At 42.2% G+C, this 27,129-nt stretch overlaps 2 protein-coding genes across 3 annotated transcripts in view; one reads left to right on the forward strand and one right to left on the reverse strand.

Moving 5' to 3' along the window:
- LOC139416040 (interferon-induced very large GTPase 1-like) overlaps positions 1 to 2,728 on the reverse strand; it is a 40,796-nt gene extending 38,068 nt beyond the window's left edge. The window contains exons 1-2 of the mRNA XM_071164282.1: positions 2,436 to 2,728; positions 1,987 to 2,084 (exon numbers count right to left, since the gene is read on the reverse strand). Of these exons, the coding sequence (XP_071020383.1) occupies positions 1,987 to 2,084; positions 2,436 to 2,557 (220 nt within the window). The 5' untranslated portion in view covers positions 2,558 to 2,728. The remainder of the gene's footprint in view (positions 1 to 1,986; positions 2,085 to 2,435) is intronic.
- A 2,010-nt stretch (positions 2,729 to 4,738) lies between these two features.
- Positions 4,739 to 24,148, forward strand: LOC139416042 (up-regulator of cell proliferation-like). 2 transcript variants are annotated; one of them, XM_071164284.1, is made up of 4 exons: positions 4,778 to 5,064; positions 7,044 to 7,119; positions 12,188 to 12,290; positions 18,816 to 24,148. In XM_071164284.1, exons 2-4 carry the CDS (start codon positions 7,102 to 7,104, stop codon positions 23,501 to 23,503), a joined length of 4,809 nt encoding a protein of 1,602 aa, XP_071020385.1. In that variant the 5' UTR covers positions 4,778 to 5,064; positions 7,044 to 7,101; the 3' UTR covers positions 23,504 to 24,148. The 2 variants fall into 2 exon arrangements, with proteins under 2 accessions (XP_071020386.1, XP_071020385.1); XM_071164285.1 differs by lacking the exon at positions 7,044 to 7,119 and having other exon boundaries at positions 4,739 to 5,064.
- The last annotated feature ends 2,981 nt before the right edge of the window (positions 24,149 to 27,129 follow it).

Raw genomic sequence — 27,129 nt, forward strand, 5'->3', positions numbered from 1 at the left:
GGATTTTGTTTTGCAGATACACTAACGTTCAAAAGTTTGGGGTCACTTAGAAATGTCCCTGTTTTTGAAAGAAAATACAAGTTTTTGTCCATTAAAATAACATCAAATTGATCAGAAATAAAGTGTAGACATTGTTAATCGTAGCTGGCAGATAGCAACCATTACTTCTGTGTTTCAATGGCACAGTTTTTTTTATTTGACCTTTATTTAACTAGGCAAGTCAGTTAAGAACAAATTCTTAATTTCAATGATGGCCTAGGAACAGTCAGTTAACTGCCTTGTTCAGTGGCAGAACGACAGGTGGACCTTGTCAGGTCAGGGATTCAAGTTTGCAACCTTCTGGTTACTAGTCCAATGCTCTAACCACTAGGCTACCTGCCGCCCTGTGTTAGCTACTCCAAGTTTATCATTTTAAAAGGCTAAGTGATCAATAGAAAACCCTTTTGCAATTATGTTAGCTCAGCTGAAAACTGTTCTGAATAAAGAAGAAATAAAACTGGTATTCTTTAGACTAGTTGAGTATCTAGAGCATCAGCATTTGTGGATTTGATTACAGGCTCAAAATAGCCAGAAACAAAGTACTTTCTTCTGAATGAGTGGGAGGCCCCGGTGCACAACTGAGCAAGAGGATAAGTACATTAGAGTGTCAAGTTTGAGAAACAGAAGCCTCACAAGTCCTCAACTGGCAGCTTCATTAAATAGTACCCGCTTATTCACGGTTGACCTTGAGACTGGTGTTTTGCGGGTATTACTTAATGAAGCTTCCAGTTGAGGACTTGTGAGGAGTCTGTTTCTCAAACCCTAATGTACTTGTCCTCTTGCTCAGTTGTGCACCAGGGCCTCCCACTACTCACTCCTCTTTCTATTCTGGTTAGGGACAGTTTGCGCTGTTCTGTAAAGGGAGTAGTACACAGCGTTGTACAAGATCTTCAGTTTCTTGGCAATTTTTTCATGGAATAGCCTTAATTTCTCAGAACAATAGACTGATAAGTTTCAGAAGAAAGTACTTTGTTTCTGGCCATTTTGAGCCTGTAATCGAACCTACAAATGCTGTTGCTCCAGATACTCAACTAGTCTGAAGAAGGCCAGTTTTATTGCTTCTTTAATTAAAACAACAGTTTCAGCTGTGCTAACATAATTGCAAAAGGGTTTTCTAAAGATCAATTATCCTTTTAAATGTTTTACCTTTATTTAACTAGACAAGTCAGTTAAGAACAAATTCTTATTTTCAATGACAGCCTAGGAACAGTGAGTTAACTACCTGTTCAGGGGCAGAACGACAGATCTCTCACCACTAGGCTACCCTGCCACCCCCCAAAATGATGAACTTGTATATCTAACACAACGTGCCATTGGAACACAGGAGTGATGGTTGCTGATAATGGGCCTCTGTACGCCTATGTAGATATTCCATTAAAAATCAGCCATTTCCAGCTACAATAGTCATTTACAACATTAACAATGTCTACACTGTATTTCTGATCAATTTTATGTTATTTTAAAGGACAAAAAATGTGCTTTCCTTTTAAAAACAAGTGACACCAAACTTTTGAACAATAGTGTATGTGGTAGTAGAGTAGTGGCTGAGTTCACACACTTAATGTAATGTAATGTTTTTTAATTGTATATAGCTGCCTTAATTTTGCTGGACCCCAGGAGTAGCTGCTGCCTTGGAAGGTACTAATGGACATCCATAATAAATACATACTGTATACAGACAATGGGCCAATAGTTTATCGGAATAGGGTTAAATGTATGTAATATGATATTCTAGCAGACTATTTTATCTAAAGAGACGCAGTCGTGCGTGTATACATATGGGTGTTCCCAGGATTTAAACCCACTATCCTATTGCAATCGTCATAGCCTACCAACTGAGCTGGAGGACCACTATTGACACTGATACAGGATAAGATTGAATTGAAGAAATAGGCCTCCAGCCGACAGGACTCATCACTCGTCTAGAAAAGGCCCGACGCTACTTACCTATCTCTTCTTCGACGATTGCGTTGCATCTCAAGCAAAACTGCTGTCCCTCCTCACAAAGGGTGTTACATCGAGGACACTTCATTTTCTGAAAATGTCTGGAACACAACTCAATAGAAATATGTGCCTAACAGTAAAGTGAAATGTTGTACTAATTTAGACACCCCATAGAATGAATAAAACTGTTTATCAATGCCGCATAATCAGATCATAAGAATGTTGGGAAAAAAGGACATCTATTAGGCTACCCTTTCAAACATTTGCATTCGTAAAAAGTATTGGCTTTCAGCAACCTTGGTTTATAATCAGCTAATGTGATATTAGATTTACAATTTCGTTGGCTTACAGGTTGTATTATCTTTCACTTCGTTAGGATAAAAACATAAGTGGCCCTGTGATTTAAGCTATTAGACAGTTTGATAAGCAACACTTTACGAGACACGACTCACCTGCATATCACAACGCAGCTCAATGACAACGCATGATCAAACGTTCCAGCTACAGCACTAAATGCCATTGGGATGAACCATGTGTAAGTATGAAACTGTCTACTGTGCCAGACTGACAACATTCATGCCATCACATTTATAAAATGTTCAGTAGTTCACTGTATTCACATATAACTTTAGCCTACACTTTATTAGAATGTAGTTAACGTTAAAAAAAATATATATATATATAGCCTGATTTTGTTATCATTTGGTTCAGTCCGTCTATACTTTTATTTCAGTTTCATTTCACTCAAATGGTAAGGGGATAGAATAGAATAGACTAGGTTGAGTTTCGTTTTGACAAGGCAGACTGCAGAACGTTTTCAATGGCACTTAATGAAGAATGGTCTTGAACATGAATGAACATTTAGCAGACTAATTGGTGTACTGGTTCAAATGTGTGTGGCTTGAATCCGAGCCATTGAACACTTTCCCTTCAAAGTCTGCTTGGTCCCAAAAAATTAAATGGCAAATGTTCTCTAAGTAGCCAACAAACTTTTAAAACTAGGGCTCAAAAGTAGTGCACTATAGAAGAAATAGGGTGTCAGACGCAGCCATGTTTAATTGTATTGTTTTACTGTAAAGTGTAGAATTACCTCCAGGGAGAGTGCAGTGTCCAGCCCGTTGTAGCTGGGTCTGTGTCACATGTATCATGGCAGCCCAGACAGGTCTTGTAGACTAATGTAAACGTTTACTATCAAATCAAATAGATTTTATTTGTCAGATGCGCTGAATACAACAGGTGTAGGTAGACCTTACCTTGAAATGCTTACCAACAATGCGCTTCTAGAAATAGAGTTAAGGAAATATTTACCAAATAAGCTAAATAAAAAAATGCAATAAAGTAACACAATAAAATTACATAACAATAACGAGGCTATATACAGGGGGTATTGGTACCTAGTACAGGTTAGTCGAGGTAATTTGTACATGTAGGTAGGGGTAAAGTTTAAACAGTGAGTAGCAGCAGTGTAAAAACAAAGGGGGTGGGGGGTCAATGTAAACAGTCCGGGTGGCCATTTGATTAATTGTCTAGCAGCCTTATAGCTTGGGGGTAGAAGCTGCTAAGGAGCCTTTTGGACCTAGACTTGGCACTCCGGTACCGCTTGCCATGCGATAGCAGAGAGAACAGTCTATGACTTGGGTGACTGGAGTTTTTGACATTTTTTTGGGCCTTCCTCTGACACCACCTAGTATATAGGTCCTGGATGGCTGGAAGCTTGGCCTCAGTGATGTATTGGGCTGTACGCACAACCCTCTGAAGCGCCTTACAGTCGGATGCCGAGCAGTTGCCTTGCCAAGCGGTGGTGCAACCTGTCGGGATGCTCTCGATGGTGCAGCTGTAGAACTGGTTACCTTAGATAGATAGGTTACTTAAGGCAAAAACGAAAGGAGGGTGGTTTGTTCTTTACATTTATTTGATTTTTATTTTACTTTTATTTAACCAGGTAGGCCAGTTGAGAACAAGTTCTCATTTACAACTGCGACCTGGCCAAGATAAAGCAAAGCAGTGTGACACAGACAGCAACAAAGAGTTACACATGGAGTAAACAATAAACAAGCCAATAACACAATAAACAAGTCAATAACACAGTAGAAAAAAATAAAGTCTACATACAGTGTGGGCAAAAGGCATGAGGAGGTAGGCAACAAACAGGCCATAGGAGCGAAAAATTACAATTTAGCAAATTAACACTGGTGTGATAAATGAGCAGATGATGATGTGTAAGTAGAGATACTGGTGTGCAAAAGAGCAGGAAAGTAAATAAAAACAGTATGGGGATGAGGTAGGCAGATTGGGTGGGCTATTTACAGATAGACTATGTACAGCTGAAGTGATCGGTTAGCTGCTCAGATAGCTGATGTTTAAAGTTGGTGAGGGAAATAAAAGTTGGAATGGCTGGATGGGCATGAATGTGTTGCAACCCGAACAGCTACCAACTCAAAAGTTGCATGTTCAAATCTCATTAATTAGCAACTTTGCAACTACTTACTACGTTTTAGCAACTTTACAACTACGTGTGTCCAAACTTTTGACTAGTAATGTGTATATCTATGTATTTTTTTTAATTGGCTAAATATTTTATCGCCTTCCCTTGACATCAATGAATACATGCCACTGTCGCGTCTTTCTGGTGAAATAGAGGGATTATGGTCACCATCGCCTCCCTGAGCTGTGATCCAAACACACTGTAAAAATTAAAGCCTATATATCCAATAATGTGATCTGTATATATATATAACCCTTCTTTCCTTCTCTGTAAACTGTTGGTCGAAACAAAACTGCTTGCTTCCAATTTACAGAAAAACGAAACTGAAAGAATATTGGACGGACTGAACCAAAACTTTATCCTTGCTTTTAAACATTCGGCAATGTGATCGTGAACACCACATTTGTCTCTGTATGACATGTTGGATAAAGGAGACAACAGTCAGTTCAATCTTATTTGAAAGATAGTCTTCGGATACCTATCGTTTCATATGCAAATGTTCAGAAACCTCCCACCACCTCACTCCGAGAGCATTTTATGGTGAAAATGAAACACATTTTTATTTGATTGCTGAACTCTCTGGAAGACGTATTGAGGTGAGCTGGTTCGCGGAAAGTATGTGATATGCTAGGGAGAATACATGAAACTTTCAAATAATAGTTTAAATCATCAAGGCAATAGACAAGTTGTTTGTTTTATGTTTTAATAACGTCAATAGAAGCCTTTAAAATAAATTGTGAGGCTTGTTGTTATGCTATCATTAGCATAATCGGTGCGCTCTGCATCATCAATTCCAACAGTCATATTTTCTGATTTAACTCAGGGATTGCACGTGTGCACACATGCATGATGGCAAATGTAAATATTCATAATATGCTACGTGGCCTAGAGTTACACATGCAATGCAAAAGAGTTTCAGCTTGAGATGTAGTAGCGTACTTCTTGTTGTGTGGCAGGTTATTTTCTGTAAATGAAGTGTCCTCGATGTCTCACGCTTTGTTGCTTGAAATGCAATGGAGGAAGAGAGGAGAGTCATGGCTGTTTTATGAGTGAAAACTAAATATGTACCCAGCTAGCACACGTTAACACTCCAAGAACCATATGCTTATTCGAGCTTGGTGAGAGCCATGGTTGACCTATGGTTATTTTGCGTACAGCCTTCCCATAATACAACCTTCCCACAATATTCTGGAATAGTGCTGAATACCCAGCTAGCACATAGCGTTCTGAGAACCATGTGTTTCTTAAAGTGGAATATTTTTACTTTAGCATAATGCTTCCCACAGGTTTCTTCATGGTTCTATTTGAAGTAATCTTCTCAAATTATCCAGAGAAGGTTAAGAAACAACCATTTTTCTGTGGGAATTTCATAACTTCAGCATAACATTTTCTGCAGGTTTCCTTGTGGTTCTATTTAAAGTCATTTTCTCAGAACATTAAGAAACATACCATAAACCACAAGAAGACACTAGTAACGTTATAAGAATGTTATTTAAAAACTTAGTCCTTTCTGAGCTTCAATAAAACTCTATAGCCTTGATCTTGTTAAGTGTCTTCAGGTGTGTTGGCTTCGTCCAATTATTGATCTTAATGAGTACTTGTTTCCTCTGAAATAGGGTCTGTTTGAATAGAATAAAATGAATGGATTGAAAAAAAGATGGCATGCTAACTACATCCTGGTGGCACAGTGGAATAATCCCATGAATAGGGAACAGAAGATCATAGGTTTGAATCTCACTGACCATGTGCCACAATAAAACTTTTTGGGGGTATAATTAATGCCTAACTAAATAAAGTTCCATGTGTCCTATCTGTGCTTGGAGTTCAAAACAGTTAAGCCAAACTAAGCTGGCAGTGTTATTAAAAGCGTTATTGAAACATGTTCTCATAACGTTATTAATTATTTTCAAATAACCTATCATTTTAATTCTCAGAATGTTAATGAAACCTCCCTGGAAAACTTTCAGGGAACCATAGTAAAACATTTACTCCCTGCAACCAAACAATGTGTGTTCCCAGAACAGGCTAAATGTTTACTTTCGTTCTCAGAAGCTTTAAAAAACGTTCAGTTTTACCGGTCAGGAAACTTATGGCTTCGTTCCCAGAACCAATGAGAAAGCAAAAATGTACGGTCCCTCAACTTCCAAGGATCCAAATGTGCTGCCTGGGTATTTTGTCATACTGCTACCTGTCAGTGAAGTAAATTCTGGCAAAATGGTTAGTGAGTGCCACAATAACATACCATTCCAGATCATTAATTCATTTGATAATACTGGTTCCCCTTTACCATGTCATTTTGGGGCGGCCCAGTTAAAGTTCCCCTTAGACACAGATCTAGGATCAGCCTACCATCTCCAAATCTAGGGGGGGAATAGTATTATATAATCTAAGATCAGTAAAACAAGGTCAGATCTAGTGCTTTCTCTCTTCAGTGACATACCATTTACCATAAAGCATCTATTAATGTTTTTACCAACACTTGTAATGGAAGTTTATGCAGTTTTTTTGATCCTAAGGTCATTTAATTAGCATTGTTACATTGGTTAACTTATCTATTATCCCATACTTATTTCAGATCCAGGCCATCTGAAAGTTTTTGACCTTTGAGAGGCGTGGCTGAAAACACCCTGCTAATGGATATAAATGAAGAGGTAGGTTGTGACACTTGGAGTTGAACCTTAAATCTTTTCTCAATTCCTCACGTCCTCTCTCCTCACCCCCTTCCTTAAATGCAATGCAATGGATCTCTGATGCGTTTTGAGAAAGGAGGAAAGGAGTAGAATTCAAGGAAAGACTTTTGATGCTTTTACATAGGTACAGGAGGACAGTGTCCAGATTGGAGGGCATTCATATTTGTTCAGATAGCTAGATGCTTTGCATACTGTCAAGATCGTGTAAAACTATAGCACCACCAAGGATACCCCTTCAGGCAGACGGAGCAGAGGCTAAAGTTGTCTATTGCCCAGAGACTGAGAGGAGGGTGGAGAGAAAAGGGACTGGAAATGTCTTGAGAAGCATGAGAGGCCTCACTGCTGGTTAACTTGGTCGTCTGACCATGTTGGTGAAGATGGACAGATGAAAGGCAGAGAAAAAGAGAGGTTGTTTTGGTGCCATCATCAACTGCACCTTTCTGTTACACCATTTTTGCAACTCTGCTAAGGCTGAAAAGGAGGGCAATAGCGTGGAGGCGAGCTGACCCTGTATGCATGTAGCTTCCTGTTGAAATGAGCTATACCGCTTCCTGCCTTTGACTATTTTGAAGCTGAACGTTGCTAATAGAGAGTGAATTTAGACCGAGCTTGACAAGTGTCTTGTTACCTTGTTTGAACCTGATGAGCTAAAGTTGTAGCTTGGTTTGAGCTGTTCTGTTTTGACATGTTCTAAACACTTGTTTATAGGTAACTGATGGTTAAACGATTACATCTTAGCCTAGAGGTTAAGAGTGTTGGGCCAGTAACCGGAAGGTTGTGGGCTTAAATCCGTGAGCCGACGAGATGAACAATGTGTTGATGTGCTCTTGAGCATGGCACTTAACCCTAATTGCTTCTGTATGTCTGCTAAATGACTAAAATGTAGTTTTAAGCTGGAGGTTTTGAGCCCTGAATGCTGATTGCCTGAGAGCTGTGGTATACAAGACCGTATACCATGAGTATGACAAAACTTTTATTTTTCTTGTTGTAATTAGGTTTGTAACCAGTTTATAATAGCAATAAGGCACCTCGGGGGTTTGTGGTATATGGCCAATATACCACGGCTAAGGGCTGTATCCAGGCACTCCGCGCTGCGTTGTGCGTTTGAACAGCCGTTAGCCGTTGTATATTGGCCATATACCACATGCCCCTGTGCCTTATTGCGTTGTTGTGGTGTGGTTAGTGTTATAGTAGACCTGGGAAGATAAACCGAATTACCAGCACCGACATTGCTTTCCTCTTACCTAAGCATTTAGCTTACATCAGTAATTTTCTGTGATTTAAAGAAAGAAAATATACACAACGCTCCCGTAAATTGTTCAAAAATCCATTATTTGGTCAGCTTTAATAGCCTCTGCATTATGTTAATTCCTGCTATGAAAGTATCTGCCTGTCCCTGTTACGCTGTCGGCTGCTGACTCTCACTCCTTGTCCGCACGTATGAGGGAGAGATGCATTCTGAGAAGCACAAGCATATGACCGTTGATCAAAATGCTATTGTGGGAAAAATACAGCTTTCAAAGATCAAAATACTATTGTGGGAAAAATAATGGTCTATACGAGATAGTAAACCTAAATCGGGTGAAGAACATTGCCCACCTTGCATGACGCGGATTCAGTCTCCTAGCTGACCGGATATACTCCAGATTCCGGTGGTCAGTCTAGATGAGGAAAGGTTGCTTAGCCCCCTCAAGCCAGTGTCTCCACACCATCAGGGCCTTGACCACAGCTAACAACTCCCGGTCTCCCACATCATAGTTACGCTCCGCCAGACCGAGCTTCCTCGAAAAGAAAGCGTTTCAGTGGCGTACCTGAGCGCTGTGATAGCACGGCACCCACCCCAGCCTCGGACGCGTCCACCTCCACTATGAACGCTAAAGAGGGGCCCAGGTGCGCCAACACGGGCGCATCAGTGAACAGCGCCTTCAACCGATTGAAGGCTCTGTCAGCCTCTGCCGACCACCGTAAATGCACCGGCCCCCCCTTCAGCAGTGAGGTAATGGGCGCTACCTGGCCAAAACCCTGGATAAACCTCCAGTAGTAATTGGCAAACCCTAAAAACCGCTGCACCTCCTTCACCGTGGTTGGAGTCGGCCAATTACGCATGGCCTTAACGTGGTCACACTCCCATCACCACCCCCGAGATGGAAATGCGATAACCCAGGAAGGAGACGGCTCGTTTGGAGAACACACACTTCTCAGCCTTGACGTATAGGTCATGCTCCAGCAGTCTACCAAGCACCCTGCACACCAGAGTCACATGCGCGGCGTGTGTGGCGGAATAGATCAGGATATCATCGATATATACAACCACGCCCTGCCCGTGCAGGTCCCTGAGAATCTCGTCTACAAAGGATTGAAAGACGGCTGGAGCATTCTTTAACCCATACGGCATGATGAGGTACTCATAGTGGCCCGATGTGGTACTCAACGCGGTTTTCCACTCGTCTCCCTCCCAAATACGCACCAGGATAATAATGCGCGCTCCTGAGGTCCAGTTTTGTGAAAAAACGCGAAATGATTCCACCGCCGTAGCGATGAGAGGTAGCGGGTAACTAAACCCCACTGTGATGGAATTGAGACCTCTATAATCAATGCACAGACGCAGACCTCCCTCCTTTTTCTTCACAAAAAAGAAACTCAAGGAGACGGGTGAAATGGAGGGCCGAATGTACCCCTGTTCCAGAGATTCCATGACATATGTCTCCATAGCCAACGTCTCCTCCTGTGACAGGGGATACACGTGACTCCTGGGAAGCGCAGCGTTTACCTGGAGGTTTATCGCACAATCCCCCTGTCGATGAGGTGGTAATTTGGTCGCCCTCTTCTTACAGAAGGCGATAGCCAAATCAGCATACTCAGAGGGAATGCGCACAGTGGAAACCTGGTCTGGACTCTCCACCGATGGAAACTCCCATACACCTACCCGAACACTCCTCTGACCACCCTTGGAGAACCCTCTGTCTCCACGAAATCCTGGGATTGTGACTGGCTGGCCAGGGAACCCCCAGCACCACTGGAAACGCAGGTGAATCGATAAGGAAGAGACTAATCCGCTCCCTATGATCCCCTGCGTTACAATGTCCAGTGGGACCGTGGCCTCCCTGACCAGCCCTGACCCTAATGGCCGGCTATCTAAGGAGTGCACGGAAAGGGGGGATCTATCGGCACCAGCTGAATTCCCAGCTTGAGGGCGAGTCCGCGATCCATAAAGTTCCCAGCTGCGCCTGAATCGACTAGCGCCCTATGCTGGGAAGAGGGAGAAAAATCCAGGGAAAAAATGTACGCAAACATGTGACCAACAGGGGGCTCTGGGTGAGTTTGATGCTGACTCACCTGGGGTGACCGAGAAGTGTTCTGCCTGCAATCTCGACTCCCTGCCGAGCTCCTCCAGCACCAGTCGGCCGTGTGTCCTCTCCGACCACAGCTGGTGCAGGAGGAGCCTCGACACGGCCCCCCCCAACTCCATAGGAATGGAAGCGAGAGGGCTAGGAGGTGGAACTGACAGAACCCATTCTGAACGCCAGCGGGCAGCTAGCAGATTGTCCAGCCGGATTGACATGTCTATAAGTTCGTCGAGGGAGAGAGTGGCGTCCCGACACGCTAGCCCCCTCGGACGTCCTCCCGGAGGCTGCACCGGTAGTAGTCCATCAGGGCCCTATCGTTCCACCCGGGCCCCAGCGGCCAAGGTCCGGAACTCGAAAACGCAAAGTCCTGCGCGCTCCTCGTCTCCTGCCTAAGGTGGATTAGTCGCTCACCCGCTGCTCGGCCCTCCGGAGGGTGGTCGAATACACCCCGGAAATGGCGGGTGAACTCCGGATAGTGCTCTCTCGCCAAGTCCGGGCCATTCTACACCGCGTTGGCCCACTCCAGAGCTATACCCGTCAGGCAGGAGATGAGGACACTCACACTCTCCTCCCCCGAGGGAGTCGGCCTCACGGTAGCCAGGTACAACTCGAGCTGGAGTAGAAACCCCTGACACCCAGCTGCCGCTCCATCGTACTCCCTCGGGGGCGCAAGACGAAGTGCGCTGGAGCCGGACGCCGGGGAAGGAGTAGGTAGACTTGTCGGAGGAGCCGGAGGTGAAGTGGGGAGACCACTCCTCTCCCATCGGTCCATTCGCTCCATCATCTGGTCCATCGCGGACCCAATCCGAGGATGATGGAGGATGCATTCCTCCATCGATGGAAGGGGGGTGGGCGCTGCTCCTGCTGACTCCATTTGGGGTGCGGGCTTCTGTAACGCACTGGGTGTGGTGGAGTAGCGCTTTATTACGCACCGGGAAAAATGTACTCGCCAAGAAACTGGCCGCACATAAACAATCGCCCAAAACCAGGACCACACCAGTCCGGAGGGAAAATCCAAAACAACCAGCACTACCACACAAAATACACAGTTGGAAATGACATAAGCCCGCACAAAGAGCAGGCGGGCCTGCCGGCTTAAATAGTCCAACTAAACGTAAACAAGAAACAGGTGTTACTAATCAGACAAAAAAAACAGAAAAGGGAAAAGGGATCGGTGGCAGCTAGTAGGCCGGTGACGACGACCGCCGAGCGCCACCCGAACAGGAAGAGGGGCCACCTTCGGTAGGAGTCGTGACAGTCGGACTATTGACCGAACTGCTGTATTTGTATCACTCTGATGGTAATTACTATTTTGAAATAACTTTAAATATTTTATAAAGTATTATTTGTGTTAGAAGGAATAGCTATCTCCTCTCTCAGCCCACAAAATGAACGAACAAGAAGTCCTCAAGAGTTAGACCTGGCTCGAGGGGCAGTAATGTCGCTGTTAAAGAGTGAGTGGGGCAATTTGGGATGAAAATTCCATAGTTCCCACTTCCAGGTGGGAATAGCATGTGACAATACAGACTAGATTGCATTTCCAGCTGAACAAAGTCTCCCTGTTTTTGTCTCAAAGAGTCCCCTGTGTGAAATTCTGAAATTATTCTATTGGCTGACATTTCAAAAGATTAAACCATTCATTTTAACTTGTTAAATCTTGGATTTTTTTTCTTAATTTGCAGGACTGTGACTTATACCTTGGGGAAGAAGAGGATTCTTCTCACAGAGCACAAACTGACGGTCTAAAGTCTGAGCCAGCTCAACCAATGGATGCTGCCGTAGCAGGTATTAAACAGACATCTAAACAGGGCCATGTTCAGCAGGACACAACGTTGGCCAGCTTTCAGATAGACATTTATTTTGTATAAGAAACATGCCTCTCTGGGATGTAGAATAAGGAATCACGACAAGTTAGTTCCTGGGAATAGGCCATGAGACTGCAAGCTGCAGAGTGTCATGGAAACTTCCTCTCTGTGACCTAGTCATGATGTATTTAAAAGTCCCGCCAACCCCACCAGAACAAACGTTGCCTTTCATCAGTCTTAAGCATGATTTAAAGTTTGCTGTCCAACATCAAATTGTCCTTGTCAATCACAAATCTTCACATAAATGCTTTTAATGCATTTATTTTCTCAATTTAAATGGACTGTACGTATCAAATTATCTTCAAAGGGAAAGGTGCACATCCCTAGTATTCTACTATTCTAACTCTCAACTGTAAGTTTAGACGTCGACTAAGTTTCCCCCCCCCCCCCAATTCATTTTTAAATTTTTTGTTGTTATTATTCTTTTGGGAAATTGATCCGCAGGGCTACAAAACGGAGGGCCGCCAGTTGCCCATCCCTGGGTATCCCGGACTAATTCAGTGACTGTCAGTGACTGTCATAAAAAAATAACATTTCTGATGCACAAGCAAATTTCAAAATTGCACCTACCTTGTGTTTACTACTATTCTATCTCTCAACAATAAGTTGATTACCCAAATGAGTTCCAAAAAAATACAAATAAAGATCAGAGGGCCTACATTTCCCTTTTACTCCACTGTGGCGAGATTGTCGTGGCGCATTGTGTTGACTAGAATGCAGTGGTATAAAGTACTAAACTAAAATACTTTAAATTACTACTTAAGTAGTTTTTGGGGGTATCTGTACTTTCCTATTGACTACTTTCACTTTTACTCCACAACATTCTTATAGGGCTCCCGAGTGACGCAGCAGTCTAAGGCACTTCATCTCAGTGCTAGAAGCGTCACTACAGACCCTGGTTCGTTTCCAGGCTGTTTCACAACCGGCCATGATTGGGAGTCCCATAGGGCGGCGCACAATTGGCCCAGTGTCGTCCGGGTTAGGGTTTGGCCGGGTTAGGCCGTCACTGTAAATAAGAATTTGTTCTTAACTGACTTGCCAGATGGACAAGGCATATTGACATGAAGGAGAGGCATGCTCAGTCGAGTGATCAAAAGGGTCCAGTGAGTGGAGAGGTTGGTTGGGGGTCACGGCGATTTAGACAGCTAAATCGGTAGCAAGCTAGCATAGGAGCAAGCTAGCAAAAGATGGAGGTCTGTTATTAGCCAACTCTTGCGTTCCGTCAGTAGATTAGTGGGTTTCCGTGTGGTAGAGGGGATGAATCCAAATCACACAACAACAACAAAAATAAAAACAATAGATATAGTTATAGAGGCCCAAGAAGAAAAATAAATAAATAAATAAAATAAAAATTGTCCGATTGTCTATTCAGATAGCAGCCGATAAGATAGCCAACGGCTAGCAGGCCGCAGATGGGCGCCCAAGCAACGTTGCGCCGGAGGAGCCAGCCGGACAGTTCCCTCGAGTAGACAACGTCGGCAGTCTAGCCGTGAAGGCCCGATGGTGCTCCGCGTAGGCAGCAAAACGGGTCCGGATAGGTGACTGCAGCCCAGGAGTGATTGATGGAACTCTTCAGCTGGCTAGCTCCGGAACAATTGATGTTAGCTCCGGAATCGACGAAAGCCGATAGTCACACGGATAGCAGCTAGCTAGCTGCGAGATCCAGGCATGGACGTCCAGAGCCAGCGGCCGAAATCCAGGGACATGGAGAGAAAAAAATTGGTCCGATATGTTCCGCTCCGAGCCGCGCTGCGCTGCACCGCGCCGTACAAAACTGGCGATAGATTCTCGAGCCAAAGGACAGCCGATGACCACAAACCAGCTGGTCAGCTGAGTACCAACGATTAGCCAGTAAATAAGCGAGAGTAGAGAGTAGCTTCTGGACCAGCTTCTGGCTAGCTCCCGGCTAGCTTCTGGCTAATTTCTGGCTAGCCTCTCGGAGGATCACAGATCTGAGGTAAATAATACTTTTTTATATAAATATAAATTGGTGAAATGGATTGCAGGAGAGTGTTCTGAAGATGAGTTATTGGAAAATTAAAAATGTATGTGAAAAAAAGTTGTAAATATATATATATATATATATATATATATATATATATATATATATATATATATATATATATACGGGACACGACAGGACGAGGACAAAAATACGTCTGAACTGCTATGCCATCTTGGGAGAATGTGACAAGTCTCATGACAAGTCTCTGAATATCCTTGAGTGGTCCATCTCTGGAGAGACGTGAAAATAGCTCTGCATCGACGCCCCCCCATCCAACCTGATAGAGCTTGTGAGGATCTGCAGTGATAAAGGAACACCAAATACAGGTGTGCCTTTAACAACGTACCGAGTAAAGGGTCTGAATGTAAATGTGATATTTCATTTTTTACATTTGCGAATGTATAAAAATGAACCTGTTTGTGCTTTTTCATTATGTGTTATTGTGTGTAGATTGATGAGGGAGAAAAAACGATTTAATCAATTTTAGAATAAAGCTGTAACTTAACAAAATATGGAAAAAGTGAAGGGGCCTGAATACTTTCTGAATGCATTGTGTAGTTTCTTTATAAATTGTATTTTTTAAATATTTATTTTTCTATATTACAATCCCTACCATTGATAGGTTTTGATTTCCATTTCATTTTGAATAGCCATGGAGTGGTCTTGGTTTCTTGAAACAGTTATCAATGTATGTATAGCTTGTTGACTATGAGAGCTACTCGTCTGCCTTTTAGTCTATTGTCTTTGAAGATGGGTACAGTACTTTGCGTCGTTCTGCTATTCCCTTTGGGAACGGATCGTTCAGGCCTTTTTGAAAGCCGGCAAGTTTTTTGCCCCGGCTTTTAACCAATATTTTATCTTTAAAGGGTGCGAATTTGGCAATGATTGGCACTTGTATCGATGCCCTAAATTTGGTCAACAGTATTGCCTGGGATCTGCACCGCTTTAACCATGAATTCACCTGATTTTCGTGCATTGATCTAGTCTGTATAACAAGTTCTCTTAACAACAGCTCTCGTTTTTTAGGTTCATTATCGTCAGCTTCGATAACATTAAGTGTACCCTTCAACTTTTTAGTTTATTTTTCAACTGTTGCGGCTTTCTCAACACTCATTTCAAGGCTCGCCTTCATCTCTTGTATCAAATCAAAATGTATTTGTCACATGCGCCGAATACAACAAGTGTAGACCTTACATTGAAATGCTTACTTACAAGACCTTAACCAACAATGCAGTTTTAAGAAAAATAAGTGTTAAGTAAAAAATAGAAAAGTAAAAAATGTAAATAATTAATGAGCAGCAGTAAAATAACAGTAGCGAGGCTATATACAGGGGGTACCGGTACCAAGGACCAGTCAATGTAAGCGCGGAGAGTTGGCTCAGGTCTCCAACCTGATTAAGCCACACTCCCTGTGTGCCCCCCAAAAATGTTTTGGGGGCTGCCTCTTGGGCTTCCTTGCCAGCTGTATTCCCTCATTCTGTTGCCGCTCCGCCTTAGCTGCCTCCAGTTCCTCCTGTGGACGGCGATACTCCCCAGCCTGCCTCCAGGGTCTCTTACCATCCAAATCAAATCAAATTTTATTTGTCACATACACATGGTTAGCAGATGTTAATGCGAGTGTAGCGAAATGCTTGTGCTTCTAGTTCCGACAATGCAGTAATAACCAACAAGTAATCTAACTAACAATTCCAAAACTACTGTCTTGTACACAGTGTGAGGGGATAAAGAATATGTACATAAGGATATATGAATGAGTGATGGTACAGAGCAGCATAGGCAAGATACAGTAGATGGTATCGAGTACAGTATATACATATGAGATGAGTATGTAAACAAAGTGGCATAGTTAAAGTGGCTAGTGATACATGTATTACATAAGGATACAGTCGATGATATAGAGTACAGTATATCCGTATGCATATGAGATGAATAATGTAGGGTAAGTAACATTATATAAGGTAGCATTGTTTAAAGTGGCTAGTGATATATTTACATCATTTCCCATCAATTCCCATTATTAAAGTGGCTGGAGTTGAGTCAGTGTCAGTGAGTCAGGATCTCCTCCCATGTCCATGTTAACTGTTAAAGTCTCAAATATATGTCATGAAACTTTAGACACAGTTTGTTACGATAAAAAAACATTTACAACAGGTATAACTGGGTTCAGCTGGATTTGACTGAATAAAAGTATGGTTGACACAAATGCAATGTGTTAAGCTGTTGTGTTTCTTGTTGGCAGTGGAAGCTGGAACACACATCACCCGAGACCAGCCGCTCAACAATAGACCAACAGGCAGTTCTGGGAAACAGATGAACATTTCTGAGAAGTCACACCCTAAACTTTGTCTTGACATATAAAATATTGTTTGGTTATGTGCAAGCTATGGCATATAAATGCAGAATCCAGTGTGGTGAAAAAACTTGGTTTGAGCTTTTCTCTGCATTCGTCACACACAGTGACACAGTGCATCCAGTTTAAGAGACCAGGCTGTCTACACACAGTGACACAGTGCATCCTGTCGGTACTTGTCATAACTCTCCTGTGAAGGTTAGAAGGATCAGGTTACAGTGGGTCTGCTCTACAGCGTGCTCTCTCTCATAGAGGGGGAGAGCAGGAAGTCGGCTGTAAGCCGGTCATAAAATACACTGCCCCTATGCTCTGTAGTGTTTGAGATTGGAATGTAAACTGTGGAACACAGAGAAACACTTGGACATCAAAAGTTTGAATAATTTACTGCAGCGCCAGCTGTGCCATCAGAGTCCTGGGTTCGCGCCCAGGCTCTGTCGTAACCGGCCGCGACCGGGAGGTCCGTGGGGCGACGCACAATTGGCCTAGCGTCGCCCGGGTTAGGGAGGGCTTGGCCGGTAGGGGTGTCCTTGTCTCATCGCGCACCAGCGACTCCTGTGGCGGGCTGGGCGCAGTGTACGCTAGCCAGGTGGCCAGGTGCACGGTGTTTCCTCCGGCGCATTGGTGCGGCTGGCTTCCGGGTTGGATGTGCGCTGTGTTAAAGAAGCAGCGGCTTGGTTGGTTGTGTATCGGAGGACGCATGACTTTCAACCTTCGTCTCTCCCGAGCCCGTACGGGAGTTGTAGCGATGAGACAAGATAGTAGCTACTACAACAATTGGATACTACGAAATTGGGGAGAAAAAAGGGGTAAAAATTCAAAAAAATAAAAAAATTCAAAAAAAAAGTTTGAATAATTAAACAATATTAATTTTTTTGAGAATGTGGGAGTGGCCGTGGACACTTAAAGGACAGTCATGATGAGTGTTTCATTTAGTGATCTCATGAAGGACAGGAAACCCACATTACTGTATCTGTTTGTGTACACTTTTCAATTATCAGATTTACATCTAGATGTTGGATAAAATGAATGAGTACATATTAAACTATTTGTGAAAAAATGTAATGTGATGTTAGCCTTCTAAATGAGAATTGTTCTTCATATAAACGTTTTAACTAGGACTCACTCTGTGTGCAATAATAGTGGTTAACATGAGCCTAAAATTATTCATTTGGCTTTGGATGGTGTACAATACACCCAGTCACTACAAAGATACAGGCGTCCTTTTTAACTTAGTTGCCAGAGAGGAAGGGAACCACTCAGGGATTTCACCATAAGGACAATGGTGACTTTAAAACAGTTTAATGGCAGTGATAGGAGACTCCTGAGGATGGATCAACAACATTATAGTTACTCCACAATACTCAACTAAATGACAAAGTGAAAAGCAGGAAGTCTTTACAGAAGACAAATATTCCAAAACATGCATCCTGTTTGGGTATGCTTGTCATTGGCTAGGACTGGGGAGTTTTTCAGGATAAAAAGAAACAGAATGGAGCTAAGCACATACAAAATCCTAAAAGAAAACCATGTTCAGTCCACTTTCCAACAGACACTGGGAGACAAATACACATTCAACGTCAAGATGACATTGAATGTTCCAAAATGGCCAACTTAAAGTTTTGACTTAAATCTATTTGAAAATCATTGGCAATACTTGAAAATGACTGTCTAGCAATTATCAACAACCAACTTGACAGAGCTTGAAGAATGGGCAAATATTGTACAACCCAGGTGTGCAAAGCCCATAGACTTACCTAAAAAGACTCACAGCTGTAAATGCTGCCAAATGTGTTTCTAACATGGTATTTACTCGGGGGTGAATACTTATCTAATTAAGATATATTAGTGTTTTCTTTTTCATAATTCTTTGAGGCTCACAGTATAAGCCAGATAATGATAATTAGACAGGCCCACTGGGCTCAAAATGGACCAGCTGGCATTTTCTCGAAATGGCAGCTGGCCAGTCTGCCCCTGTTCTGATATGTCATCATCTATAAAATAAGGGTTGTACTTTACAGATTTAATTAAAAAAATATGTATTAAATTCACCTGATCATAGCAAAAAAATATCTCTATCTTTCCCCCCACAGAAACCCACCTGGAGAGCTTGCTGCTGAACCTGGGGTTGGAGCAACACTACACAGAGAAGCTCACCCTGAGCACCGTGCTGCAGATCGATGAGAAGACCGTCACAGATGAACCCGCTCACACTCTCTCAGCCCTACCATGGTCTTTCCTGAAGAGGTTAATGATGGTTAATGTAACAGCTAGGAGTGTGAAATGTACCTCATCAGGAGGTGAGGAAAGTTGTGATGCTTCATTTTGCAACATAGAGCTAGATCTGGAGAGTCTGTTTAATAACCTGGACTCTAGTAATGTTGTAAACCCCTTAGACATTGTTACTGCTCTCTTTCTGTGTTCCAATGGTTTTCTGCAGCAAGAGATGGTCTTGAAAATGTCAATGTGTCAGTTTTCTGTGCCCCTGCTTCTACCCAATTGTGACACAAAACAGTGCATGCTCATGCTTTGGGCAATGCGAGACATTGTCAAGAAGTTTAGGCCTCATTCATTGGCAGACCCAAGAGGATTTGTTGAAGACAGGATTGTTCTCTCTGACCTCCCCATGATCTCTTTTGTCAGATTGGGTGAGTGCTCTCTATCCAAGTCACAGATTCTGAACAAGCTTCTGAGTAATCCCCAACAGTATCATGATACATTTGTCCACCGTGACATGGAATGTGGTGATAGTCCAAGGAGGATATCCAATGGATTGGTTGAGATAAGCTGGTACCTTCCCTGTGGGAACAAGAACATTGACATCTTTGGTGAACCTGTCGCTATAGCTAATCTAAGAGGGGACATCAGTTTGTTTGAGACCCAGTACTCCTTTCTTTGTCAGACTTCTGCAGCAGTCTTTGTGTTCTTCGACAACTTGGACAACAAGTACAAGCTACTGACCAGCCAAAACACCAAGGCACATCTGTTTCTAGTGGGTAACTTACAGAGCAAGAGCTTCAGCATTGATGCTTTGAAGAAAACCGCCAAAGAGCTAAACTTGAAGACGAGCAACGTCATCCTGAAGAACAAACAGATGAATGATGCAGACTTTGTGAAGAACTTGCGAAACTCAGTTGGTCAGGTGATCAAGAGTTCAAAGTCCAAAATGCCATTGGAGCAGATGGCTGAAGTGGCACACGAGCTTGGGATCTTGGTTGACGAGGACTGCCAAGAATGTCAAAGTGCAAAGCAAAATGCTGATGCAATTACTTCAAACATACATGACATACCACAGTATAAGGAAAGTCAGCTTCCCTTGCAAGGACAGGTCTGGAAGGAGCTGGCACGTCTAGAGAAGGAGGAATGCAGACTGCAGAAAGCTAGGAATCAGAACATAGAGATGTATAAATGTGATCTCCAATCACAGAAGATACAACTCAGGAAAAAGCAGAGAAACTATGACATATCAGGTGCAATGTCTTGCTTCATAAATGCAATGTCAAGCACTGGGCAAGAAAGGTCCTACTTCTTGAAATGGATACGAATGAACCTGGACAATCTGTCTCGTAGAAACTTGTCTGGCCTCAGAGAGCAGTACAAAGAGAAGTGCCAGAACTCCTCTGAAAACAAAGAAGAAATTGCAGACCTTGACAGACAGATTTCAAACAGTTCTTTGGGAACCGAGCATTTCCTACGTGAAATGGGTCAACTTTATGAGTCTTCTGTCTTGCTCAGAGAAACTGATGTGTCACGGCAACAAATGCAGAACCTGCCCAGACTATGTGCTGAGCTGCTTCTGGATGGGTTTCCTCTGGAGCTGGTGGACGGAGACGCGTCCAACATACCTTTGAGATGGGTGAGTGATGTGCTACATCAGCTCAATGTCTTGGTGCAGCCGAAGAACAAGATCCTGGTGGTAACCGTTCTAGGTGTTCAGAGCACAGGAAAGTCCACTCTACTGAATACAATGTTTGGAGTGCAGTTCGCAGTCAGTAGCGGCAGATGCACAAGAGGGGCCTTCATGCTTCTCATCAAAGTCAAAGACGACTTCAAAAAGGAGCTGAACTGCGATTTTTTAGTGATCATCGACACAGAAGGACTGAAGTCGCCAGAGCTGGCACAGCTGAATGACAGCTATGAGCACGACAATGAGCTAGCCACTCTAGTTGTTGGACTGAGTGATGTCACAATTGTCAATATTGCCATGGAGAATTCGACAGAGATGAAGGACATCCTTCAAATTGTTGTCCATGCTTTTCTTCGAATGAAAGAGGTGGGAAAGAAACCCAAGTGCCAGTTTGTCCACCAGAATGTGGCAGATGTCTCGGCACACGACAAGAACATGAGAGACCGGAAGATGCTCTTGGAGCAATTGAACGAGATGACTCAGGCAGCAGCCAGAATGGAAAAAAAGGAAAAGAACAAAAGCTTCACAGATGTGATGGAGTACAACCCAGAGACTGGTAACTGGTACATCCCTGGACTTTGGCATGGTAACCCTCCAATGGCACCTGTCAACGCTGGGTACAGCGAGTCTGTCTACGAGTTCAAAAAGAACATGATCAAGGTTTTCCAGGACTGTGAGACCCCTGGGAACATCATGGACTTTCTAGAGTGGACAAAAAGCCTTTGGAATGCTGTGAAGTATGAAAACTTCATCTTCAGCTTCAGAAACAGCCTGGTGGCTGATGCCTACATGAAGTTGTGTGTTGAGTTCAGTAAGTGGGAATGGTCATTCAAAAAGCACATGCACACATGGACAACAAATGCTGAAACAAGGATTTCCAACTTTGGGACAGTTGCGATGAAATACCAGATGGACAACATGAGGGATTTTCACAGCAAATTGAAAATGGAAGCCTCAATGGAACTTATCAAATGGGAGAAGACCATTCTTGACAACCTGTCCAAGTACTACGAGCAGACAGAGGGCCATGTCTATCTTGTGGAGAGATACAGAGAGGATTTTGCAAACAGCACCAAAGGTATGAAAAGGGAGATGGAAAACTCTATAATGAGTAAACTGGAAGCTGCTTTTGAGATTCGAAAAGGAATGATCAAGCTTGACACAATAAAGAAGAACCACACAGCTGTGATGGAGAAAAAAGTGCTGAGGTTGCTTGAGGACTGCAGAAAGAGTAAATCTCGGTGGTCTGAGCAGGACCTTGATAAAGAATTTGAAAAGGTATGGGAGGAAACCGTGAATGAGCTATCCAACTTTGAAGGATTGAGGCCACGAGATGTTTTGAGTGATGTTTTCAACCAGCTTCGGTCTAACATGGTGCAGAAGGGAAGTTCAGTGAATGAAAAGCTGAACCAAGTGAAACTTAAAGATCATGGAGAAGAACCCTTCATAGTCACTCCAGAGGGGGTTTTCAAGAGATTAGTAAAGGCGTTTTACATGGATGAGCACACAAGAAAAACCCAGGCCATGGCAGACAACCTTATAGCCAAATGCAAAGAGTTTGTGTTCGAGAAGGTCCAAAAGAAAACAGACTACCATGAAACATACATACAAGAGATTCTGCACATGATTGAAGAGAAGCTGGATGCCAACAAAGAACTTGACAAAAGCCTCAAATTTGAACTGAACATCAAATTGCACATTTGTGGGTTTGCAGCCAGGACTTTCCAGGATCTGCATGAAACGTTCATAACTGACAATAATCCTCGTTTGTGCCTTGAACAGTTTAAAGATAAATACTTGGAAGACTTCAAAGACTTGGTCAGTGGACAAGATCAGTGTCAGAAGAAAGCTGAGCAGTTCACCACCCTGTGTCTCAAACCAGCAGTAAAAGCCTATGTTGCCAGTTCCCTGGGTCCGGAAATTGTTGATGTAATGCTGATGGGACAGAATGCCTTTCAATTCAGCTCTCGGGCATTTTTCCAGTACTCTATCTTGAAGCAACTACTGTCAGAATTCAACTTTGCCAACTATGTGAGCTACATTTGTGACTACGAAGGCTTTGTCAAGAATTGGATTTTGGATGAAATCTTGAAGCGCTTCTCACAAGGAAACAACATTTTTGATTTGGAAGACTGTCAACTCAAAGGGATCATCAGTGTCATCACTGAGGCAATCACAAAAGCACAGATGAATGAGAAGGGCAACATAAAGGAATTCATTAAGGACATATGCAGGCTCCTAGGAGAGAAGCTGGTGCTTCCACAAGATGCGTTGGAAGCCACCATGATCTTCAACAATTCCAAACAGGAATCGTTTGCCCACTGGCTTACAATATCTGTAGTGGATATGGAACAGTCGCTGAGAGAAGAGTTCCAAAGAGCAAAGGATGTGAAAACGAAATTGGAAAGACAGAACATCAAGCCACAGAACGAGCTGTTCACAAAAGTGTTTGGCTGTGGGAAGCAGTGTCCATTCTGCAAGGCACCGTGCGAGGCAGGAGGAAAAGCCCACACAAACCACTGTGCCTCAATACATCGACCAGAGGGACTTGGTCGTTTTAGGTTTGAGGGCTCAAGAAATCTTGTCACTGACATCTGCTCCTCTTCAGTGTTCAATGATACCGCCTTCAGATGCTATAAAACACGTGGACAGTGGCATCCTTACAAGAAATACCGGGACATTTACCCTGACTGGCTTATTCCTGCGGATTCCAGCATACAGGCCTCGGACTACTGGAAATTTGTGATGGCAAAATTCAACAAGCACTTTGCCGAAGAGTATGATGCACTGCCTGCAGATATTCCCCCTGCCTGGAAATGGATCTCAAAGCAACAGGCAGAAAGAAGCATAAAAGAGTCTTTTAGCATTAAGTGAGATTCTCTAAATTGCCTCAAAGAGCAGTAGCCTTAACTTGGTTTGACTGAGTCCCGAAACATCAATACTTCTCAAGAGACTGCATGGAACATTCTTAGATTAAACACCAAACAAGTATTCTTAGTTTTCAGTCAAGACATGGGCCCTTGAAATCTACCAATAAAAAAAAGCCATGGAATGGTGTCTGGTATGATAATCTGTCTTGCACTTGGCCTTAGATACTTGTCTGGCCATATTGTGGGTTTTATTTGCTAAATAATGAATCCTACTGTGAATCAGTCTACCTAGGGTACTAGGCTCTGAGGCTAAATCAGTTTTTTAATGCTTAAGAACTTCACTTCTGTAAGTAAAAAGAATTCAAGTTTCAAAATTGTACATGTTCATTGCATTTTATTCATGCCTTATACGTTTTGGGAGTCAAAATGTTCCTATATATATTTCAAAATATATATATTTTGGTTGTTATGTGGTGAATAGGGTTAACATTTTCATTTAATTTTGTTACGGATCAAACCACACATTGTTATTACCCTATTACTGATGTGATTCAGTGTTGAAAAGGATCATCATTGAAATGGCAATGTTCTCTTAGATTCTAACATACCTACACATTTCATTTAATGAAAATAAACTTACTCAAGTCTGCTTGTCTGTTTGTTTCTCTGTAAGAAAGTAGTACTTAATAATATTATAGGAATATTTACTAGTGTCTGTTAATACCTCAAAGTAATATAAAAACAGAGGTTCTCACAAGTTTCTTGATGTGTATATATATATGTATATATATACAGACTAACTCAAAACATTTCTGGTAAAAAAACAACATAAGTTTTCACCCCCTATTTTTATTTGTTCCGATGGCTCAGGCAAGGGGACGTCAAGAGGCAGTTTGGCTCAGCTCAGTCGCAACTCATGATGAGGAAGGACTTTGCAGTTGTTTCTGATTAATAAACAATGTCATGCTCTCGCCCCCCCATGGAGACTTAACACATCTTTACTTTCGAACAATTCATTCTGCACCGTTCTATCGAATGCAAATTATGTCTTTATTGAGACAAATAACAGATTACATTTTTCCATTGACACTTTGGGAAACTCTCAATAAACAACGACGCCATTCTGGAATTAGACTAACAATACTCCGCCTCGCCATCACCAGAACTTTACAGAGATAGGCTTCAAACTCAGTAGAATTTGCTATCCACAGATAAGGCTGAGCAGCAGCTCCTCCGCAAGCTCCGTTTTGTTTACGAGCATGGAGAAAATGCTGGTCGACTTCTAACTCATCAATCAAGTGCAAATCTGCCTCTCTCCCTCAAATTCACAAAACCTCGGGTGTTTTAACAGTTAGTCCCATTGAAATGAATAATACTTTCAAAACATTTTACTAAGATTTTTACACATCAGAATCACCTGAAGACAATTCCATTTTTAATGATTTTCTTGACAATTTGTAAACTCCTACCATTTAGTACAGAAAAGAGAGAGGAAATTGATCAACCTTTGCGGTTAGAGGAGATTATTAATTATATTACAGCCATGCAAAGTGGGAAATCCCCTGGCCTAAATGGCTACGCAATCGAGTTTTCTTCCAAACTGGCACCCCTCCTGCTTGAAATGTTTGAAAACGCCCTGGACCAGGGTGGTTTTACCCCAAACCCTGACAGAGGTGTCGATCACACTTTTGTTAAAACCCGGCACAGATGCATCTGAGTGTGCCTCATACAGACCGATCTCACGGTTAAATGCAGATGTAAAAATGTGAGTGAAATTGCACACCTCTCGAATAGTCTAATATGACAGACATCATCTCAACGGCTCAGAAGGGGTCTATTAAGGGTCGTCACTCCTTTTCTAACATTCAACATCTGCTTAATGTCATACACTCTCCTGCAGTAAATATCTCTTTAGATGCGGAGAAGGCATTTGACAGGGTAGAATGTGAATATTAATGCTCTGTACGGGGAAAATTTGGCTTTGGTGCAAACTTAATTTCCCGTGTCCGACTGTTGTACTCATCACCTAAGGCATCAGTACTTACAAATAAACTTTGTTCACAGTATTTCCCATTATCAAGGGCCAGACGCCAATAATGTCCAATGTCCCCTCTGTTACACCCCTTTTATTGTGCTAAAGGCCACACCCTCAATACGTGGTATCTACAGATGGGGACTGGAACACAACGTTTCCTTGTATGCAGATGACTTGTTTTTATACATCTCAGACAATGAAGTGTGTGTCCCTGATATAGTAGACCTACTACGTAGGTTTGGTGTGTTTTCTAGTTTTAAATTGAATTTCTCAAAGTTTATGTTTTCCTATTAATGAATTAGCTTTACACATTCCACAGGAAACTATTCCATTTCCTATGTCCAAGTCTGGCTTTAAATATGTAGGGATCAATATCACCCGTACCATGTCCTCCTTCCATGAGGATAACTTTATTCCCCTGATAAGCAAACTTAAACTGGACTTTCAGAGATGGAGTATTCTCCATTTGACTTTAGCTAATAAATTGTGTCAAGATGAATGCATTGCCCAGATTTCTGTATTTGTTCCAATGTCTTCCTCTTTTTCTACCAAAGTCTTTGATCACTTTAGTGGATAAGTGTAACTTTTTTTTATGGGGCGGTGGGAGTCCAAGAATACGTAAAGCATTCCTCCAGAGAGAGAAAACACATGGAGGACTAGGCCTTCATAACTGTTTGTATTATTAATGGACAGCGAATATACAAAAGATTGTTTACTGGCTTCGCACCCCAGTAACTGACTGGTGTCAACCAGAAGCCAACTCCGGTTTCTCTTCCTCTTCGTCAGCTGTAGTCACCTCCAATTTCCACTTACATCCAATCAAATTGTTGTCAATACTCTTAAAATGCTGGCTCAATTATGTGAACATTTTAAATTCTGTGATTTCTCTATTCAAGGTCCTATACAGTACCTTCAGAAAGTATTCACACCCCTTCACTTTTTCCACATTTTGTTACTTTACAGCTTTATTCTAAAATGGATTAAATTGTTTTTTCCACCTCATCAATCTACACACAATATCTCATAATGACAAACCAAAAACAGCTTTAGAAATATTTGCAAACTTATGAAAAAAAACTGAAATCACTGTCGTGTCTTTACTATCATTAAATTGAATTGACTTATAGTTTTTATCAAAGATTCTCTGTAATTAGTATCACGCGATCAACTGATTAATCATGTAACTGTAATTAACTAGGAAGTCGGGGCGCCAAGGAAAAATATTCAGATTACAAAGTTATCATTTCCTAAAATAACTTCAGATATTTTATCTGATCAATTAGTCTTCGAATTAATGAATTATTTACTTTACCTCATGTTAGTCTTATTCCAAACGTCGTAAATTGTTGGTTATCTGCACGAACCCAGTCTTCACTATGAGTCGTCCATACATCAATTGTTTTAAATCATTTATTTATTACTAACTAAGTAATTCACAGAAATTCATAAACAAACAGTAAATGTGGTTACATGAAATGATAGGAGAATGTGCCCTAGTGGGCTAAACCGGCATGGCGGCTTGTTAGACAAAAGGGGAAGTGGGGGTTGACTAAGAAGTCACTACAGAGTGATAATTATAACAATTGAAATGCTAA

The sequence above is a fragment of the Oncorhynchus clarkii genome, chromosome 9 (assembly GCF_045791955.1).
Source record: "Oncorhynchus clarkii lewisi isolate Uvic-CL-2024 chromosome 9, UVic_Ocla_1.0, whole genome shotgun sequence".
Classification (NCBI taxonomy): Eukaryota; Metazoa; Chordata; class Actinopteri; order Salmoniformes; family Salmonidae; genus Oncorhynchus; species Oncorhynchus clarkii.